We start from the raw sequence: 22,852 nt of genomic DNA, 5'->3' as shown, positions 1-22,852 counted from the left end.
ATCAAATCTAAGATCTATTATTTCTGTTATCTAACTGTACATTATGAGGATCCACATCCAAAATATATATTTTAAAGAAGTATGAGCCTAAAATGGAGGTTACGTTTTCCATTTATAGGATAAGTGAACCTGTTTTGCATAAATTACAAGATTTTTTGTGCCCAGTTCCATATTTCACAATGTTTAGTGAACATCCCACCTCAGATACTTTTACTCTATACAGATATTAGTCAAATGACTCCCTTCTTTCCCTTTCTCCCTCTCTCCCCCACCTCAGCTTTCATATACTGAACTACATCCTCAGCCCTTTGTCTGTTTTTGACCCAAGGTCTGCATCACTAAGTTGCCCAGTCTGTGCTCGAACTTGCGCTCTTCTCAGAGTGCTGGGCTTACAGGCACCATTACGCCTGGCTCATATGGGTAATTTCTTAAAACTTGGAAGTATTTCTGGGAAAATTATCAGTACAAATTAATTATTTTTAAGACTAACAAGTAGCTGAGATTAATTTAGTGAAGAATCAGTTCTATTTATAATAAGTAATTTGATAGTGTGGTTATGGAGACAGAGCACTGGATAAAGTATAATTACTTGAAAGACTGGGGGCTTGTACACTAAAAAAACTATTTCAAAACGAAAAAGGACAGACCTATGTGAGAGAAAAGGAAGGAAAAATCTTCCGTCATTTAGAATCATATAATTCCTTTCTCTCAAGTCCCAAAGAATTTAACCTGTAAGCAAACTGCATCAATCAATAGGTTAAAACAGTGGTGACACAACCAGTAATTCCATGTTTCTTGTGTAGAAAAACATTCTAATTTTTAAAATCTCTTAAAACAGCTTTTTACTTATCTCTTAACAAATACACACTTGTTTATGTAGACACAAAATAACTCTGGAAGGATACATGACACTGATTACCTCAGAAGTAAGAAAAATCTAACAACCCTCTATCATTTCCGATAGCTTTCAAACTTCGCAGGTCCCATAACTATTGCCATTATTAATAATAACAACCAAATGTAAACCTTAAGCTCACAGGCCACTTGCATATGTTTGTACATATATATCTCATCTCTGGCAAGGGTAAAACATCAGAAGTTGTCAGAAGTATTAGAACACAACTAGTTAAAGTGAGGTTATCACACAACAGATAGAAACACCAATATATATTTTAAAAAATCACCAGTATAGAAAAAAGTCCTTAAAGATAAAAACCTCAAGTTTATGTATTTACATTATGAACATCATTGGGTATGCAGATGACATGATGTAACTAGAAAAATATAAACATTTTATTTCTCATCTGTAAAAATGCTAAATAATATTTCGATTTGCATTCATACAGCTTAAGTATTACACAAATCTTGTAAATATGCAAATATAATTTTCAAGTTAATTACAATACTGAGTAACAAGTACCTTAAAAGTAAACATATAATCAACCTTGAAAGCTTAAAAATATTCCTAAATATTGTGTTAAAAATTTCTTCATATTCAGTACTTCCAGAATTAGAAACCACTGTATATTATTTTCCCATTATTTAACTTGTACACATTTAAAGAGATTTCAGTGGAATATTCAGACAACAGAAATGTTTCTGGTCTTTAAACATGGACTGAGAAGTATGGACCGTGTACACAATGCCAAATAGTTTTTTGAAAAAAACAAAACTCAGCTGATCACTTAGTTTCAAACATACACAGGTTTTTTTTTGGGGGGGGAGGTGTTTTGTTTTCAGAAAACATCAAATGTTTTGCCTTTCACCTAGGTGTCACATACACAGATACAGCTCAATTTCTTGGACTTAATTAGCACCAAAAAGTGTGGTAACTACCAAATTATCAATCCAAATCTATTTTAGTATTTCATTACCTTAGATCTAAGTTAAAAGGAATTGTCTTGTATTACACTATAAATATTACTCTACAGGAAAACTAAAGTTATTATAAGTATAATTAAAAATTCTGGTTGCTACAAGTTAACCTTATAACTTTACCAGTATTTGCTTCTAGAATCATTTTACCATAAATTAGAAATTGCTCTATTTACCAGCCCTTGTTCAAACAGCTCTTTTTCTTCTATCGTCCACTTTACTGAGTAACTGGCTGGTTTTGTAGGAGATTGTACCCTGAGGGGGAAAAAGAGGAATTGCAAAGAAAATTTTCTGAAATGGAACATTCCATATTTATGTAGCTAAAAGGTTATCGACAGCCACTGGCTAATTCAATACTTTTGAGTCTAAGAATTTAAAAAAAAAAAAAAAGAAAGAAAGAAAGAAAGCTGCAGCCTCTATCTAGGGGGAGAGATTTACCATTCAATATCCCTACTCAGGATGACAGAGCCCCAAAACACGTAATCTTTGGGTTTGAGTGAGACTAACACTAAAAGACATCAAAGGAAGCCAGTGCAAAAGGCAAATATGTAGCCCCACTTAAGAGTGAACACAGAGCAGCAGGTGTTAACACATTCCTAAATCTTCAAAGGCATGTAAGAATTTCAAATAATTCCAGATATAACTCTGGCTCTCATGTGTAAACCCATGTAAATATTAAGCCAGAAAAGTAACAAAACTATAGCGTTAGACTTACTGCTTTTAAAATTCTGTATCCTAAGAAATTTAACATACTGATGAAGTTCAATTTAATTAAGCCATTAATCTTTCCATTAACTTCACTTTATCACTGTTTAAATACAAAATCAAAGGCTGTTCACTGCTCAAGCTCATGGGCAACTGCAAATGCATAGGTCCGCCCTTCAATGTGCATTTAAAAACATAAAATAACGTCAGTGTTTTCCCAATCATGGGGTAAGACAAACACTCCTCATTTAACAACCAAGTTCTGTACCTAGAAATAGGTCATTAAATAAATTGGTCACTAAATGAGGAACTGTATATAGAATGTAACTGCAATAATCAAAACAAAGAAACAGTCAAAGGAAACTCCAAATGGATGACTTTGCTTTTGTTTGTATAACTCTTACATGCAGTCCTGTAATGTTATAGTACTGCACAAACAAAGTACACGGCACAAAAAGAAGACATTGAGGCTCCCTAAACAAGATACACAGACCTGCACAAACAGAAAAGATGGGTTGTAAGTCCAAGTGGCAGGTTTTAAAAGGTCCAAACAGCATACCTCAGTCATAAGTCCAAACAGTTGTTAAACAGGTAGGTTGTTAAATGAGGACTATCTGTAGTTACTTCGTCTAGATTAATTCTTGAAAGCCAAATTCAAATTATATTTTTTTCAAAATAACTTAAAATTAGCTGACACAGCAATAAAATCAAGTCAATTCATACTATATTAGATAGCTTCTTAAAAAATTTTCCCTCTAACATCTACAGGAAACCATCTTTTCCATAATGTAAATTGCTTAAACAGGGTCATAAGAGAAATCCTGGCGAATAACTAACAATGTAAAACTATACTTATCACATTCCAACATCTATACAAAGACCTTTGTTTTTATATTTTCTTTATTTTTATTTTTTTGTTTGTTCTCAGCTACCAGGAATCGAACTCATGGCCTTGTGCTTGCCAGGCAAGCACTGTGCCGTTGACCTAAATCCCCAGCCCCCTATTTTCTTTATTTTTTTAATCAAGGGGTTTTTTCTTCAGACCAACTGTAACATTTAAAAATTCTCAAATAATTCTTAACCAATCAAAAAGATTTTAGATGTGTTTATAATTCATAAGTACCTACAAGATTTCTGAATTCTGCAGACTGCACCACATGAAAAAATAAGGAAGCTTGTGAAGAAGCTTCAAAAGTGCAATTCAGACTTTTAATAGTGTAAACTGACATTACCTGTTCAGGTATTTTTTACCATCCTTTTGATCAAGCCAGAATTTTCCTGGAAGAGATTTTTTAGATAAATAATACCTGTGTAATTATTAAGGAAACTTTTAAAATAATATTAAAGTCATATAATGCCTCTGTGACACAAAATAAGCATTAAAGATTCATGAAAGTAATACTTATGAATTCAAATAAAACCGATTCCTTTCAAAGCCCTTTTCAGGTTTGCAAAAATTATGAAAAAAATATTTGTATATCACAGGATCGTTTAGTACATGTAAAATCCTACAACACAATACTTGCACAAAATGTGTGCGATATAAATGTAGTTTATCTATTAGACATGACTGAGAGGAAATATTCTCAGTATTTAACATGTTGTAATTCAAGTCTTGGTTATAATTCAAGTCTTGCTACTGGGTGGCTATCATTTGATCATTCCTGCTGGCTTGAACCACCAGTGTGGTTCATGCATGACTGTCCCATTGGATGGCTTGTACCGCTTCTCAGAAGTCTTTGATTACAAACAACAATGCAAGGAAAGCACTGATTTAGCAGACCAGATGTCATTATATTATGTGGTTCCTTAAGGAAAACATTAAAATGGTATAAAAAAAATTGTAATACAGGGGAATTGGTACAGCAGTTGTAAATGCACATTATATTAATCAGCTTGGGGTTCTTACAAGATCTCCATGTTAAAATTTAGATAACTATTGATAAACTATTCACAAATATAAATTTCTTTTAATTAAATGAAATAAATTTGATTATTGTAATGATTTTTAATTGGTATGAACAGTATTAGTATTTATATATGGGCAGTAATTACTCAAATACAAGGAACTAGATTTGGCCCATTTATAGTTTTATTAATTTTATTAGTAAAAAGACCAATGAAGGTGATTAGATCCATCTGTACCACCAGTGGGACAGTCATGCATATACCACTGATAATTCCAAGCTACCAGGAATGCGTTAAATTTCTCTTTTCTTAAAATAAACAGGGAATATAAAAGACGAATTTGATTGGTTGTCTGAGCTAATTTGGGAATATTTATTTCTATATTTCTAAAGGTAAGAGAGGAGTTCTGCAATCATCTCTATACCATTAAAAATAAAGAATACTTAGATCCAATCTACCAAGGAGTTGCATTCCAAGGGCCTTGAAACTAGTCAACTGCAATACTGAAGAGAGCCTTAATTTAACAAGTATTTGCTGACTGTATACTGTGTGTGTATGTATATAAGGTTTTATACTAGATACTAAACAGGACAAAAATATATAAATACACTATACACATTACGCCTGTCCTCTAATAACCTATAACTTTTACTATTTGTTTCTCTATCTGGAAAAGAACAAGTGGCTATTTTAAGTGTTCATTAATCTGATTTACAATTGTACTGCCCATTCAATAACCACTAGCACTAACCACATTATGACTTCTGAGCACTTGAAAAGTTAGCATGAACTGAGGTATAATGGAAAAATAACACACTGGATCTCAAAGACTCAATACAAAAATTAACATACCATTAATAATATTTCCATACAAATTCAAAGTATATTTGGGTATTTTTTTTTTGATGGGGTCTCTCTATGTAATTCAGGCTGGTCTTAAAATCACTATGGGAACCAGGCTGGCCTCAAAGTCACAGTGATCCTCCGGCCTCAGGCTCCTAAGTGCTGGAATTACAGGTATGCACTACCATACCTGGGTAAAGTACTTTAAATTGCATTATTAAAATTAAATATATATAAATAAGATATATTAATAAAATGAATTCCATGTGTTCTACTTTTAAATGAGGCCACTAGGAAATTTTAAATTATATGTACCTAGGGGGCTGGGGATTTAGCTCAGCGGCAAAGCGCCTGCCTGGCAAGCGCAAGGTCGTGAGTTCGGCTCCCGATACCGGAGAAAAACCAAAAAAAAAAAAAAAAATTATAGGTACCTTGGCCAGGGATATAGCTCAGTGGCATAAGCGCTTGTCTGGCAAGCCTAAGGTCATGAGTTCCATTCCCAGTTACCAAAAAAAATTTAAAAAAAAATAAATAAATAAATTATATGTACCTCTCATTGAAAAGCAGTAATTTAGGCTATAACTCCAATCTCTAGGGAGAATTAGTGAACAGGAAAGCCTATGAGGCTAGCCTTTGATAACTAAAGGTACGGAGAAACTAAGATCAACACAGTAATAAATGGAAATAAAAACAAATTCCTTCTATTAAATAGTGAGTAGTTCAAGAAATGCAGATAAAATAGTTAAAAGTAAACCAGTACTTTTAGACTATTATTTAACCGGATAATTTATAAAACCAGAAATTGTTTTGTTTAATCCTCTCATTTTTACATCTAAGGAAATAGACATGAAAGAAATGAGGATGAAGCCAGAGGATGGACCATGGTGATAAGGATCTAAAACTTGTGCAAAAACAAATACTCATCCTACAGAATTTACTTTGTGCTTTTAACTTAAGGTTCCTTCTATATAATGTACCTATAAATTACAGAGTAAAAAGTCACAACTTCTACATATTCTCCTTCTGTGTACTTGCACAAATAAAGATTTCTGAATTTCAACTTGTATAACTTTGAAAATGCAAGTTTTGATTTAAGCTTCTAATTTAAATATTCTGTAATTTCCGCTCATAGTCACATGAACAGCTGGCTGATGGCTGAAACTCATTAAGTCAGATCTCAGACTCAGCAGTAAAACAGAACCCAAGGAACAAAATGCTTTTTGCATAGGTAAGTGACATGTTACAATGCAGCCAGCTATAGCTAAATCATACCAATATAATGATCACAAGGACCTCTTCTGTAACTTTTGCATTGATAGAAGTTTAACACTGAAATCTTTTTTCCATATATGTTTTTATTGGTACATATGTGCTATACATAATGACCACATTCATCATAGGGAATTTGTACTGTACATAATATAATCTTAATCTTTCTTTTTTCCCATTTCCCTCCTCCCTTCAATCTTTTCCCTACTTACAGAAGCTTTGTTTTGGTTTTTTTCAATCCCCTTTCCCTTTCTTTCCCTTCTCCTCCCTTGTCCCTCTTCCCATTTGAACATATTCTTCCTACTTTCCAGTATCTGTTCTCCATTTTGCTCTGTATTTATCCTTAAGGTTTCTCACACAAGAGAAACAATGTGATATTTAAACTTGTGTGTCTTATTAATTTCACTTAAAATTATTAACCCTGAAATCTTTACTTTCTTCATAAATATTAAAGGATACTCTTCCTCCAATAACATTTTCTCAATGACAGCTCTGTTCTCTTCACTGATGGAGTTATCTAGAGTCCACGGCTATTAAAAAAAAAAAAAAGAATATACATAGAATTACTTTTTGTTAAATACAAAATACATAATACTGTGATTACAAATAAGCACAGTTACTATTCACTGAGCACAGACATACCTTTGATTCTCATGTTAACACCACGAGATAGGTGGTAACACTTCACAAATGCATCTATAGCACTACTTGCACTTCAAATGGAAGAGAAGAGATCTTACATCAATTCTGTTAGATTCCAAGGTTCATGCTCCCACTCATCGTGGACAATAATGACTATCATGTATGAGGAATTATTCAACATCATGCATTTGTTAGGCAAACTAGTTCCAAAACTCCCAACTGGTTTTTTCTCAGCCACAATCTCCTGTGCATCAACACTCAAAGCGAAAAATTTTCAGCTCATGTCTCTTCTCCAAGCTTCAGACTGGTATATACAACTGCTCTCTCAAGATTTCTACCTGGATATCTAATTGGCTTCTAAGACCTAACATATTCAAGAGTTCACCATCACATATCTTAACCTGCTTCTCCCCCTACACTTCTAATCGTTTTATAAAAGGCAGTCTAAACACTAACTTACTCCATTGAAAACTATGGAATCACTGCAGGTTTGTCTTCCCTCATTCCACCAACCATTCCACCAACCATTTCTAACTCTAAAATGTAATCACATCTATCCACTTCTATTTCTTCTATTATCCAGGACCAAGCCACCATCAAATCTTCTTAGATGACTGCAAATGTTTCCTAACTAGTTCCTCTGACACCCCTCTTACTTTCCGCTAATTTTTACCACAGCACTCAAAGCAAATTTTATTTTAAAAATGGACTCACCTGCATAGTCTATATAAATGTCTTGATGTCTCAGTTCATTTACAATAAAATCGAACCTTTTAGCATAACCTAACCCCACAAATCCTGTATGACAGGGCTCTCTCCTGTCCTTCCAGCCCTGTCACACCTATTGACAAAATATTCTAGGTATGGAATAGATCTCTTTCAACCGTACCTTTTGCCTCAGCTGGAATTCTTTCCTCTACTATTCATCTACCTACTCTCAGTACTTTTCAACTTAAATGTGCTCTCAGAGCTTCCTTCACTGACAGCCTGATCTCAAGTAGGATCCCTACCTGATACTCCAGTGAACAATGACTTGCTTATTTCCTTCATAATCTGCAAGTGTCTGACTCCTCTTTAAAATATAAGCTCCTCCAGAGCAAGGCCACATCTGTCATACATATTCCCCAAACCTGGCCTAGGGTCTAGAACACAGTGAATATTCAACAAATAACTGCTAAATGAAAAAAATGAACCTTGTGATAATCCCTATTTTTTACTTGAAGAAACCAAGTTTCACAAAAGTGATAGATCAAGGGTTTATACCTAGATATAACTGGCTCCAAAGCTGCTTCTCAACAAGTCATTTTTCAAAGTCAAAAGAAAAGAGAGGTTTCTTCTATTTTTAAAGTACAAAAAATATTTCTACCTATTACCTCTGTAATTTTTGAGAAAGAGCACTCAGTTAAACAAAAAAGAGAGAGGTGTAATGGGCAATGAGTCAGTTGAACTCAGGTGATATTTCATAAAATACTTACAATAAGGCCATTCGCATTTCTCCATGATGACTCAAGATAGTGATCTTGTTGTAAAACTGATGCTGCATTTTCATTACTTCTGTAATAATTAAGAAAATGTGTATAAAACATAGTATTACATCAGTCAGTGGCTACAATGCACATAGGACAGCAGCTGGCAGGTTGTAGGTGCTAAGTAAAAAGTTCCCTTCTCCCCATAACGAACAGATTTAACACTGCAGCCATGGCTCCTCTGCCTCCTCCAATATGTTCTGTGGCCATGAACCAACACTTTAATTTTGGTTGATGAGTCTCCATATGAATATAAAAACTCAACTCTTCAATTAAACCTTTTAGCTATATAGCTAAACCACAAAAAAACTACTATCTTCAGAACTATCCTTAAAGAAAAAAACAAAAACAAAACTTAGGTGAAAAAACTAAACTCAAAAATACCAGAAGTTTTATTTTTGTTTTGTTTTGTTTTTTGAGACAGGGTCTCACTATGCAATTCAGGTTAGCCTTGAACTTGCAGTGATCCTCCTACATTAGCCTCCTGAGGGCTGGCATTACAGGCGTGCCCACCATGCCCAGCTCCAGAAGTTTTATTAACAATTCACATAACTTGGAAAAAAATAACTTAGGTTATTTGGAGGATTTCTATGTTACATGGGGGATCAAATGTTTGTTAATTCTCTCACTTCTCTGACTGAACCAATAAGGCACAATGTGTGTCTTATGTGTTCAGCGATCCAATCTATAAGACAATTTAGTCTTTTGATTTTGTACATTTTACCTTAGTTTTCTAATTACAGACTTTTCCCAGAACTCACCTAGTGATAAAAAACTTTGTACTGCTGCTAAGAGTGCAAAAACCTATCAACAGATTTATACATTTGAATCTTTAATTAGTCCTATAGTTGTTACAGCAGATTACAGGACTGTTACAGCTTGTATCTAGATGTCTCCTGAAGTCTCACATGGTCACAAGTGGGGTTTTTCGGAGGAGTCTGGATCTAGGGTATGTTAAAGGGTGAGTGATTACTAAATTAGTCCACTGATTGGTTTATCATAGTTCTGGGTGTGGATAATGGGAAGGCCTTCCCTGGATGTGGTGGCACAACCCAAGAGGCAGGCAGCCTGGAAGAGATAAAAGGGAGAAGCAGGGCTGCTACTGCTTTTGCTGTTGTTATATGCTGCTCCTTTGCTATTTGGCTGCTTTGCTGTCTTCTGCCCGCCATGAACTGTTTCGCCTCTGTAATGCTCTGTCTGCTATGCCAGCCTGCTTTAGAATTAGCCAACTACGGAATGAAACTTCTTCGAACTGTGAACCAAAATAAACGTTTCTTCATTTAGGTGTTTGGTATTTTGTCTCATCAATTAGAAAAGTAATTAAGACTGGAACTATCATTTTTCTCTCCAATAAATTAAGAGCAGTAGTTTCTATCAACTGTTGATAGAAACGAGTCAACACCGATCTGAAAGAGGCTAAAGGGTCCTGAGACCTGTATCAGCAGAAGGAAATGTTTGCTCAAATGACTTGTGTCTGCCTTGAGGGTAGGAGGTGGTACTACTATCTTCAGGTTTACTGCAGGAATCTTTTTACATAGCATTCCTTAGTAAGGATTAGCAACATCCATACCCTGTTGTACACATATGGATATCTACTTGAATTTCCACAGGCAACACAAATTAACATGTTTAAGGTTAAAATCATGTTTCCTCACAAATTTGCTACTCTCCTATTGTGCTCTACCTCAAGGGCAGCCCTTCCACTTAGCCCTGAAGTCCCACAGTTTCAGACCTAATAGCTTTCCTTCCTGGTGGACTATAAGAGATACAGCTGACAAGCTATTCATCTTCTTTCCTTTGTTTTTCTCCACTTACCTTCATCTGACAGGTATGTAAAGTTTACTGTCTCATCTAATAAGAATATTAGATCTGTGAGACCACAGTGCTGGTTTTTATACCTCCTACATTAGTATTTGTTGAATGACTGAATAATAATGTACTTGAGACATGGATCACACAGGTCTATAGTAGTTAGGGAATAAAGATTTTAACACAAAACCAACTGGGGATTGAAGGGAGTAACACGATCAACTTGGATGTAAGAAAGACCACTTTAAATTCAGGAAAGCACAAAGAGATCCAAAGAGACAATGAGCAATAAAGAGGAAGTGAGTGTAAAAATACTCTGGGTGGCAGTAACTTGCCTGTAAAGGACAATCACTGTAAACAGGAAGAGTGAATATATTTGAAAGTATATTTATACAGAATGAACAGATCTCTAACAAATGACATGATAGGGGGAGTGGATCGAGATCAGGAAAAGGAATAAAGTTTAACTCTATATCTTTGATAACTGGTGGATTTTCTTAAGAAAGATTTAATTTGGCCCACAGACTCTTGAGTGTTAGCACCACTTGTCTGACTGGGGAACAGTGGAGAGTCAGGTTTCACAGGAAAAGTTTTACAAGACCAAGGTGTTTGTGGGACATCCAAATGCTGATAGATTCAGAGAGTTGCATGAATGAATCAGAAGCTCACGATAAAGATGTGCATTAGTGACAGATTTAGAAATACCAGCATGTGTTAGGTTAAACTTATGAAACTGCCATTTTTGTAGGTCAAATATGTTAGAACACTGGCAAAATTTTATATGGCTCAGCCTAACAAATTAAGTCTTGAGATATGGTATCACCAGCAACTGTGGGGTCAGTGAGAAGTCCTGTAACAAAATCCCTTTGAATGTCATGAACAAGCAGAAGAAAGGGACAGTAAGAAGGAATGGTAAAAGTAAAAGGCAAATCAAAATGCTACCTTTAAGCTCTATTACTAGCACTTAGCAAATGCTTGAAGGAGTGTGTGTTAAATTAATCACCCAGGGTTCCTCATACACTACCATCAGCTGTTCACCACATACTGTTACTTCAGGGGTTATGGCACAAGACTGGAGCTCCAGTACCCTGGGGCACCAGTCACTAAAACAAGGTCAGTGATACTCCTTGGAACCAATAACCTTTAATCTTGCTTGTGTTCAACTAAGATGATACACTATCACTAAAGCTCAAGAAAACCAGAAGAAAGAGAAAAGGAGAAAAATTCAATCAGAAAAGTTAAAACAAACCTATGTAAGAGGCATAATGCCAATGTCCTCAGATGATGGTGTTTCAAAGGCTAATTCATTTCTTTCCGGTCTTTGGGTAAGTTTCCTGCCCACTTAAATCAAGCATGCAAAATCACTTGACCAAAACTGAAATACTATAAAACATGAACAATTATTATTAAAGGCTGTCACACTTACTTTGCACAGCTTTTGATCGCTTTGGCTAAAAAATCTGAGGGAAAGCGACAACACGAGTTTACCCCTCACATTTTTAGAGTGCTTTATTTAGGGTTCACCACTTTTAAATTCCCTGTTACTCAGTGCCTCTTGGGCAGGGCTGAGGATCTTCTCAGCTAAAAGCCCCTGATAGTAGGTTGGACTACATGGAACTGTCACTTTATAGGTATAAAAGGCCTAATATTGGTAACTTCATGTGGTTCAACGTAGTAAGAATTCTAACAAAGTTATTGACAGTTGTAAGTAATAATGCTTGGCTGCATTTAGAACTCAGATTTTCTAATTCCTATCCAGTTTAAGCCTCTTCCACTACTAAAGTCACATTTGTTACTAGGAAAGCAATGAATCAAAGGAGATTATGATTCCGACTACACTGGCCTGTTTTGAAGGAATAAGAATTAAATAAATTCTGATCCCTCATACCATCCTTAAGGATAAATGAAGTACACATTTACAGAGCGTCTATGAAATGTTAAATGGCATTTTATCGTTCTTTCATTTGATAGTCACATCAACCGCATGAGTACATGATTCTCAGTATATGACAAACTGTCTTGCACAAAGTCACAGTGCTAGTAAAGATAGGACCTGCAACTGCAGAAGAAAACTCAAAACGGTCCAATTCTGATACCCGGCTCTTTCCTTTAAATGAAGCTGCCTCTCCGGAAAGTTTTTCACAACCATCGCTGTAGGGGAGAAAGGGGTGACGCAACGCGTCCGAGGTCGCGGGGCGGTAAGGGAGGGATCTTGCTCCCCTGCTGCAATTGGTTCAGGCCGGTTTGGGGCAGGTACTGAAAAGAATGAAGAAGGCACCGAACTGCTGGAGTAAGGGCAAGGCGCGGAAAGGAAGCTGGCCCCCGCAGCGCTATGTGACAGGGGAGAGAGAACCCGTGCCAAGGCCGGCCGGCGCCGGAAAGCGCGAGCCGACCGCGCGCCAACTTCCGGGGCGGCGGAGACCGGGCCCCACGCAAAGCCTTCTGCTCCCCGGTCCCTTCACGGGACCTTTTCCTCTTCCCGGGCCTTTGCCTCGCGTGCGAGACCCTCCCCGCCCGGCGACACCCAGTCTCTATGCCTCACCCCGGCTGTGCTGCCGCCGCGACCACGTCCCCTTCTACATCCACATCCGTCTCTTCCGCCGCCATGATATCACCTGACCCTGCCCGCCCTCCCTCGAGATCCCGCGAGAGGTTGCGGCCCGGGGGCGGGGCCTTGCTCAATGGGGCGGGGCTTCCAGAGGAAGCGCTGGAGAGATCCGGCTGTGGCCGGCTTTGGGCTTCTCAGGGCAGTGTGCCTGAGCCCTGATTTTGCTAGTCTGTATAATGGAGGTGGTAGCATGTATCCTTCTGGACTGATGAAAAAAGCCAAAAGTGCTGTTTGAACCCCGAAAGAGACAACAGGGAGGGAGCTTTATTAAGTCTTTTTCTAAAGATAGTCTCTTTTTTTTTTTTTTGGAACTGGGACTCGAACTCAGGACCTTATTCTTGCCAGGCAGGCACTGTGCCCCTGAGCCATATCCCTAGCCCGTCTTTCTCTCAAGAAAGGGTCGTTTACCGCTTATGTGAAGTGCAGAATGACTTATATTTCAATAGTGAATATCAAATATATAATTTATGATCTTGTGATTTTTGTAGAGATCTTTATGCTTTAAAATCACTCGTGACCGCAGGGCTTGGTGGCACACGCCTATAATGCCAGCACTCAGTAGGCTGAGGCAGGAGGATTGCTGCAAGTTCGAGGCCAGCCTGGGCTACATAGTGAGTTGAAGGCCAGCCTGAAATGCATAGTTAGACCCTGTCTCACAAGACAAAAAATAAATAAATAAATAAATAAATAAATAAATAAAAATAAATACATAAAATAAAATAAAATCACTCATGACCATTCACCCTTACACTAACTGCCTGAGGTAGACAGGGCTGATATCAGTACATATGGGGAAACTGAAGCTCAGAAAATTGACACACTTGTCCAGGGTCAGAGCTGGAATCCAGGCTGTGACCATTAAAAGTGACTGTCAACTTGACAGAATTAAGAGCTGCCCAGCGATTACTAAAGCACACCTCTGGGTGTGTCTTCAGGGTATTTCCAAAGAAGATCGGCATGCAGGGCAGGCTGAGGGAGAAAACAACCAATAGGATACAGCCAGGATGGAAAGAAAGAGGAAGAAGGAGGAAGCTAGCCCGCATTTTCAAAGCTCCATTCCGCTCTGGCAGATGCCTCTCTTGCTACTGCCATCGTGAACACCAGACTCCAGCTTCTTCAGTATTTCAACTTGGACTCTCCTGCAACTCTCCAGGAAGCTTCCAGGCCTTCAGTCTTGGGCTAGTGCTGCATGCCGGATTCCTGTTTATTCTGAGGCTTCCAGCTCTTTGGACTGAACACTACTGGATCCTCTGTCCTCTCCCCTGGAGAGGGTACACACAGCCATTATGGACTTTCATGCCTCTGATCCTATAAGCCTAATAAACCCCCTTGTGAATATATAAAGAAAAAAAACATATATATATATATATATATATATATATACATATATTCCTCTGTACTACTCTAACCAATGCACAGAGCTTTCTGACTATTTACTAAATTCTCACTACATGCAAACACTGTTGTTAGGAGCTGTGAAGAATAAACATTATTTCTGCCAAATAACTTAAGACTTTTCAGGATACAGTATTGTACATTACCTTTATGCATTCCTCTACACTAGCTCTGCATTTCACTGCATCTAATATACATTCCTCTACATCTTAGTTACTATTCTTGTTGCTGAGAAAAAAATAACTGACACCCACAAGTGAAAAGAGGAAAGGCTTATTTCAGTTTACAGTTCTTAGAGGTCTCAGTCCATAGTCTGCTGGCTCCAAGGCAGAGCAGTGTGGCAGAGAGGCATTGCAGAGGAGAAACAATACATGGCAAGGCAGGCAGAAAGCACCGAAGCACCAAGCAGCAGCAGAAACACTGCTTTCTATCTGTCCCTTTCCATTCCATCTAGGTTACAAGCCTATTGATTGTTGACACCCATATCCATGGTGGGGCTTCCATTATCCACACCTTTTGTCTCACATCACTCCCTTGATCCACATTAACACATTCTAATACAGCCATGTTTGAAACTCCCCACCTATGAGCACATAAGGCTTTGGGAGAACATCTGGATACAAGCAATAACAGTCTATCACATTGTTGTAATGGATGGTTCACTTGTCTTCCTCCCCTACTGGACTTGTGAATTCTTTAAAGACAAAGACTGTCAACATTCAGCATGGTGTCTGGTACATACTAGGTGCTCGGTAAATATTAAACAGGTGAATGAATGAATAAATCAGATAGCAGCATGAGCTCATTTCCACACTATTCTCAATTTATCTCATCTCACCTTTGTTCTGAGGGCATATGAATGTGATGGCAGAAAATGGAGACAAAAACTTGTAAAGAGGGAGAGCCCAGGGCCCAGGCCATTATGGTCATACACTTCTGTTGTCAAAGGGTGTATCCAATGATCGGTTCCAATGGAATCACCATGCCTGGCACAGAGTAGCATTTTTGTTTTATTTTGTTTTTTAATGTTATTTTTTCAAATTTTCATTAGTACACATTTGCCATATATAATGATCATATTCTCAGAGGGAATTTGTACCTGTACATAATATGTCTTAATTCTTCCTTTCATCCCATCTCCCTCCTCTCCCTTCAGCCCTTGTTTCATGTGTTGAGGCTTGTAAATTGCTTATGGTAGGTAGCTTTATTACTAGTATTGAGATGTCCTTAGGAAATGAATACTTTTCAGCAATGTCTTCTATGCATAACTCGTTTTGGCCTTTAAGTCTGTCCCAGGATCCTATCTTGTCTCTTTACTACAGATGGAAGTTTTGTTCTGTTTGGCCTAGTGACCAGTTTTTTGGTATTGAGCTAGCATTATTTATGACCATCGGACAATCTAGGTATTGGGATTCAAGGAAGATCAGTTGATCACAGCAACTGTTTCACCTTGGCTAAAGCAGTACACTCAGTGATAACAACAGCATGAAACACAGTAGAAAATGACAGACTGTGATATCTAGTAATTTGTCACCTTTAACCCTCGGTAAAGACTTATATAAAAAATCTAAGGCTAATCAGAAATTTATAGATAGTAAATATTCACTCAAGAGAGCAATTTTACCCTAAGGGAAGAAAATTTGAAAGGGAGAGGAGTAAAACTAGAACAATAAACAGAGAGAAGGAGATTAGAAGCAAGGCTGAGAAACAAAGGAAGATTAATCAAGTCTCAGGAAACTGGTGAAAAAGACAGAGGGAAGCAAGAAAGAGAAAACAATAAAAAGAAAAAAACTAAAAACAATATTCACACTCACAATAACCCAAAAACAGCCAATCAAAAACAAACCAAAAAGAAAACAACAACAAAAAAGACCAATAGCAAAGAAAGAAAAAACAGAAAGAAATTTTTGTGTGCTTTCAAGCCAATGGTTATCTTCTGGGGTCTGTAGTTTCATGGCTATATTCAAGGTGTGACTCTGCTCTCACCCGTACAAGTGGGGGATGGGTCAAATCCCAGATCTGTGTTGGATAATCCCAGCAAACCCACAGTAGGATTAGGGTGGTGTGCTGGTTTGGGACTTTCAGATCCACAGGAGTTCAGGCTGAACCTGAACTCTGATCATGGTGGTGGGAGCCTGAGTCATTTAGCTATCACACTCTGGGTGTCTCTTGCCCACCTGACCATGGCTCCCTGACCATAGACATCTCCCATGTATGTCCCTTACCCAGTCACTGTGGGCATGTGACACTGGGAGCCCACTGGATCCCTGGATGAAGCCAACTTGCTGCTGCTCTCAGTCCCAGGTTCAGTTGGCGGCTCCCTAAAATAGTGTCCAACCAGGCACTCTCTCCAGAGGATACGCAAAACATTTGGACTGGAGTCACTTACCAGCTGTTGTAGTGCATGGCATCCACTGCTCTATTCCACTGATGCATTTCTCCCTGAGAGCCCCTGGAGTCACCTGTTTTCACTGTGGCTTTATAGACTTGATCTTCCTTTCTTTCGCCACCAGCCAGGAGCTGGAAAGTACAGATTGTCCCTTCCTTTTTCTGCATTGTGGTTTGACTCTTCCCTTTCTCTGTAGGCTCCAATTTCCCTTAAGACACTTCCTGGGCCTCAGAGATCACCTCTCTTCTTTTCTTCCCTCAGTTGTTATTTTTCAGTGTCTGGTTTCCAAATCTTGGAGAGGCTGATTTATTGCTGTTTACCTCTCCACCACCTTCCCAGGTATCTCTTAGAGTAATATTTTAAGATGCCTGTGGAATTTAAAGCCTATGCCTTTCCCTGAGCTTTACACAGCAGGAAGAGTTAGGACTCTGGCAGGCAGGACTATCTACATATAGGTCATCATAAATGAGAACGGCACCTCCCAGAGCACAGCACAGATACTGTGTGAGTAGAGTCCCTCAAAATGCAGGACTGAGGCTTTTCTCATCCAGGGCCAGGCACCAATAGGCACTGAGATATATGTGGGAGGAGAAAAGCAATGCACAAAATTCAAAGAGGACCCCGGTCATCTCAATGCCTCCCTCATCAAAGGTGTGAGGTTGAAGCTTCCCCATACATGCTCTGCACCGTTCCATGTTCCTTGGCTTGACAGAAACAACCTCCATAAGGATCTCTATGCAGCCACACTCACCAGGACAGTACTATAACCTCACGTGTAGGTTAAATCTGGACATCTGGTCTGCTTTTTTAAATTTCCTGTTGAAAAACCCATTCTCTCAACATGTAGTTTGAAAGCAGAACGAAGAATTCAGAATTAGTACTTTAACAATACTTCTTGAGTTACTACTGTATTAGGTACTGAGGCAATGGCACTGAATAAAAGTGACTCGGTGTCTGTCTTCACAGCAAATTTAACACAATGTAACAAGTTCAATGATGGAGGCCTTACAGTTTGTTTTATTCTGTTTTCTGATGCTGTAACAGAATATGATTGACAGGGTAAAGGAGTTTATTCAGCTCATGGTCCCAGAGGCTGGGAAATTCGAGATCATGGCACTGGCATCTATGAAGGCCTATGGGCTGTGAGCACAAGGCAGAAAAGCAAGCAAGCCCATATAAGATGGAGTGAGAGATCAAGTCAACTTGCTGTTATAACAAGCCTTCTCCCACAATAACTAGCTCACTCCTGCAATAATGACATCAGTCCCTTCGTGCACCAGTCACCTCGTAAAGATCCTTAATCTCATGGCAATGACAAATTTCAACACAAATTTGGAAAGGGCATTCTAACCATGGTGCAGGTTGATGTGAGATCACAGTAGAGGGCACTTGGCCCAGGATGAACTTCTCCTATACCATACCTCTGAGGAGGATGTGATCAGTCAAAATTTGAAAACAATGTTCTAGACTAGGAGATAAAAATACAGAGAGCCCTGTCTCTAACTTGAACCAATGGAAAAAGTTTAGAGTGAATACTGCAATGCCTGCTACTCCCAGAACCCAAATAGTGCCTTTTTCCACTGCCCAGCCTGAATATCCTCATGACTAATGAAGCATTGGGTAAACAAAGTGAAGAACATTGCCAGTAGTGGAGGATAATTAGCTCTAGGCAGAGCATTGGTTTCCTACTGACTAGCAAATCTTAAAGACAAGACCTGAAAGGATCAAACTGTTTCCAGATAACACCACTGCATTTGTCCCCACAGCCCCCAAAATATTTATAGAAATAAAAAAAATTCTAGCCCTCAGCAAGATAAAATTTACTATCTGACACCCAATTACTAGGTATGCAAAGAAGAAAATGAGTCATATTAAGGAAAAAAATCAGTTGAACTCCATCCAGTACTGACACAGATGTTAGACTTACCAGACAAGGATGTCAAAATTTATCATTATAACTGTATTTGATATGTTTAAAAAGTTAAGTAGAGACAGGGAAAAATATAAAAAGGAGGAAATTGAACCAAAAAAAGAAAAGAAAACACAGTAAAACAACATGTTTAATGTCCATAAAAGAAAATAAACAACTGGACCAACTTAAAATTCTATACCTAGTAAAAATATCTTTCAAAAGTGAATATGACATATTTTTAAGGATATACAAAATGTAAAAGTATAAGAAATATTAAAGGACACCTTTTAGGCAGAAGGAAATAAAAATCTGAATCTACATAACAGACTGAAGAGCAGAGGGTATAGTAACCACACAGGCACATGTGTAAAATTCTTTCCTTATAATTTAAATCTCTTTAAAAGAACATTAACTAATTAAAAATAATGACAATGTAGCATGACACTTATTATATATATAAGTAAAATATGTGAGAATAGTAGTATAAAGTATGAGAGAAATGGAAGTACAATATCATAAGGTTCTTATTCTATACAAGTACATCACTGTAATATTATGACATGTTAACTATCACTTGAATATACTATTATGACATGTTAAGTATATATACTATAAACCCTGGCACAGTAACTAAAATAACAAAACAAACTTTGAATGTCAAAAATTTTTAAATATATTATTTGTATTTTGTAAAGCAGTAAAAGGGGAAGTTGCTGTTAACTTGCTGAGACATAGTTCTACAAATTAATAGAGCAGAAATTCAAATTAAGCCAATCAAAGATGTTATTTTTCTCACACCAGACTGTCTGGTGTGTGCATGCATGTGTTTGCATGTATGTGCATAACCATGCATAGCCATTTTCAAAGTTAAATGGAGGGACCACCTCATCAGGACAGAGATATCCAAGTAAATTTATAAAGAAATGGAAGGTCATTCAGGCTGAATAATTCACGGTGATAAATGCTGTCAGTGCCTTTCCAAGCACTGTGTAAGGAGAAGGAAGCTGGGTTCAGGTATGGAGGAAGATTTCAGTGTTCTCTATTCTATTAGCCAGACTACTTATGCATGATAAGTGCCATGTGAAGACGGACTTTGTTTTTTATTGCTTTATTCCTATGGCTTTGGTAGTCCTGGCCTCAGAGCAGGCACTCAGTAGATACTTGTTGGATGAGTGGTCACAAATGCCATGATTAATGGCCTGAAGCCATGACATTGGAAACATGGCTTGTTCCAAGTCCACACTCAGATAGCAGCTCACCTTCAGGTGTGACTTATCTTTCTACAAAATAAAAGAATGTCCAGATCATACTTGTGTGAGCTTTACAGGCATGTGGTAGTTACAGTTCTCAACAGAGGGAACAATCCGACAGGCCCGTGGCTACATCAGTCTCTGGGCCTTTCAGGTAGTGCCTCTTGGCGTCTGGCCACTCTGCACGCTGGAGGACAAGCCAGACGCTAAGCTTTTCCATGGTGTCCAAGTAGCCTTCCTGCTGTCATGTCTTCTCACATCACTTTTCAGTAACTTTTTTTTTACAGGTAACTGAGGCCAAATGACCAAACTCAAGTGAGATGTCTCTACAATTTCATAATTATGTTAAAAGGAAAATTTTTCAGGTAAGTATATATTTAAACTTTTATCCCCAAATAGAACTTTTATTTTTGTCAGCAAGTATTAGTACATAACTGCAATCCCAGCACTCAGGAGGCTGAGACAGGAGGATTGCTGTGAGTTTGAGGCCAGTATGAACTACACGGTGAGTCCAGGACAGCCTGAACTACCTAGTCAGACCCTGTTTCAAAAAAAGAAACAGGAAAAGAACTTTTATTTTTCATTTCCACTCCCATTAAAATGCTAAGAGTTAAAGAGAAAAGAGCATTTTTATTCATTATGATGCTCTGCTGTCCTGAAAACTGAATGAAATGTTTAAAAAAATTTAGAAGGACCAGGGTGAAGATGAATAATGGACACAGGCTATGTCAGAGCAAATATAATAATACCTGTCATATCCCAGCTATTATGTGACCCTCCCCAGATTCCAGTCAAGCGGGTGTCATCACTGCCATTTTAGTGGTGAGGAAACTAAGATTCAGAGAGTTTTGGTTAAATAGCTGATGTCCACCACAGCTAAAAGTCCAACCCAAGTTTTGCTTATTCTATTTTCTATTACAATGGAAAGAATGAGGTATTTTGTAATACTATGTGATGAGCTGGAATTTTCTGATTTAAGAAAAAATCACAAGTAGATGACTTTCAGGTTTGAGGTGTTTAAGTCTAGAAAATGTATTTGAAAGATTAGAATCTTGTTGTGGGTTTCCATAATTTTTATATGTAACCATTAGTACCCTTCTATATGCCTTGTTGATCCTCAAAGTTAGCACCAAGTGTCACAACTATAAATCCTCGAGGATGTTGTTAGAGGAACATTCAGTCAATAAAATATCTGTCTTGTATTTCAGTCACATTGCATTTTGATCCACTGGGGATACAGCTTATTTATTACTTGTTTTTCCTCAATTCTAGTGAAAAAAAAGGTCACTGTGTTTTTATTGAAAGACCAAAGCATAATTGTAGTATTAATTCATAAAAAGCTGGCATGTTAGCATTCATACTAATTAACTCAGATTTGTAAAATGCTTTATAAGCAGGAAGTGTCATACGACTACTCCTAATGTTATGGTTGCTTTATGAGGTGAACTGTCAGCTAAATGATAGCTGGGGATTCAAGAGTTCCCATGTAAAATATATAATAGCTAGTGAGTGGGGGTGAAAACCACTTTATCTACACAGAGGTGAGATAATAGATGAATGCAGACATAGACTTGTTGGCCACTCTTGGCAAGCGCTGGATATGGCTTGAGTTGTTCCAGGAAATGAAGCTGCGTTTTATTTTCTTTTCCCTCTCCAATTCCCTGAAATCACATAAGGTAGTGCTGAAAAAGCTGTTCTCAATATGTTATAAGGAAAGTCTGCCAATTCACTTCTTACATTTTAATTACAGTAATGCTACATCCATCTGACATCATTTGAAAGGGGAAAAATAAGGATGTCAGTATTAATGAGCTCCTACTGTGTGTCAAGCATCTTAATACAGTGTAGCCGTACAATGGGCTTTTGAGGAAAGAATTGCTATCTCTGTTTACAGATGTGGTAAGCAAAGGAAGGAAATACAGGTTACCATCTTTTCACTACAACAGGCTGAGTTAGGTAGAGCACCGACAGCATCATTCAGACTTAGTTCTTTTCTTCTCAGTGACCCCCACGGGAGGAATTAACCTCATTCCCAGTAGCACCAGGTACATGGACATGGCCAATCTGGAGTCATATCCAGCCTTGAAGCCAGAACTCAGTTTCACCAGGACCACACACAATAAGGAGGAATGGTGGCTCACCAACTAAAATAAGTGTATATTTTTAGAGATGGAGGAAAAGATGCTGGGCAGGCAAGACCACAGATGCCCGCTATATTGGTCTGTGTTGTGACTCTTCTGTTCCTGTAAGTCTTTAGTGTATTCTATTTATTAGTCACGTCAGACCTATGTTAGTATTACACAAGGCAAGTTACTCAACCTCTATAGATTTCTTTTTCTTTTACAAAATGAAATTGGTTAAATGGTATGGGCAAAAGTATGGGCAAAATAGCAAAGGGAAATGTTGGAGTTTACATAAGTTTGTGTATGGATGCTGCTTATTTAAATATAGACTACAGGCCAGGGATATAGCTCAGCGGCACAAGCACCTGCCTGGCAAGTGCAAGGTCCTGAGTTTGATTCCTGGTACCAAAAAAAAAAAAAAAAAAAAAAAAAGACTACAATTAATATATTTCTTCTGTCTCCAATCCATATCCTTTTCCCACACTCAACCCATCAATATTCTCAAAGGACTCTGGCTTCACTTCTGGATTCCTCCTTTTCTCTAAAAGGGCTCTGACTCAGCTCTGATCTACGACTGCCATTCTGGATCTTTGGATCA

The 22,852-nt window shown here is 37.8% G+C and overlaps 1 protein-coding gene across 2 annotated transcripts in view; it reads right to left on the bottom strand.

The window, feature by feature from the left end:
* The window catches only part of Mysm1 (Myb-like, SWIRM and MPN domains 1), a 41,526-nt gene extending 28,328 nt beyond the window's left edge, over window positions 1-13,198 (bottom strand). For both annotated transcript variants that reach the window (XM_013521691.1, XM_005398489.2), the window contains exons 1-5: window positions 13,120-13,198; window positions 8,718-8,796; window positions 7,060-7,130; window positions 3,813-3,887; window positions 2,052-2,130 (exon numbers count right to left, since the gene is read on the bottom strand). In XM_013521691.1, coding sequence (XP_013377145.1) covers window positions 2,052-2,130; window positions 3,813-3,887; window positions 7,060-7,130; window positions 8,718-8,796; window positions 13,120-13,184 — 369 coding nt within the window. In that variant the 5' untranslated portion in view covers window positions 13,185-13,198. The remainder of the gene's footprint in view (window positions 1-2,051; window positions 2,131-3,812; window positions 3,888-7,059; window positions 7,131-8,717; window positions 8,797-13,119) is intronic.
* Window positions 13,199-22,852: the final 9,654 nt, after the last annotated feature.

The sequence above is a fragment of the Chinchilla lanigera genome, unplaced genomic scaffold (genome assembly GCF_000276665.1).
Source record: "Chinchilla lanigera isolate Chin_1 unplaced genomic scaffold, ChiLan1.0 scaffold00063, whole genome shotgun sequence".
Lineage (NCBI taxonomy): Eukaryota > Metazoa > Chordata > Mammalia > Rodentia > Chinchillidae > Chinchilla > Chinchilla lanigera.
This window is presented reverse-complemented; position numbering and strand designations above follow the sequence as displayed.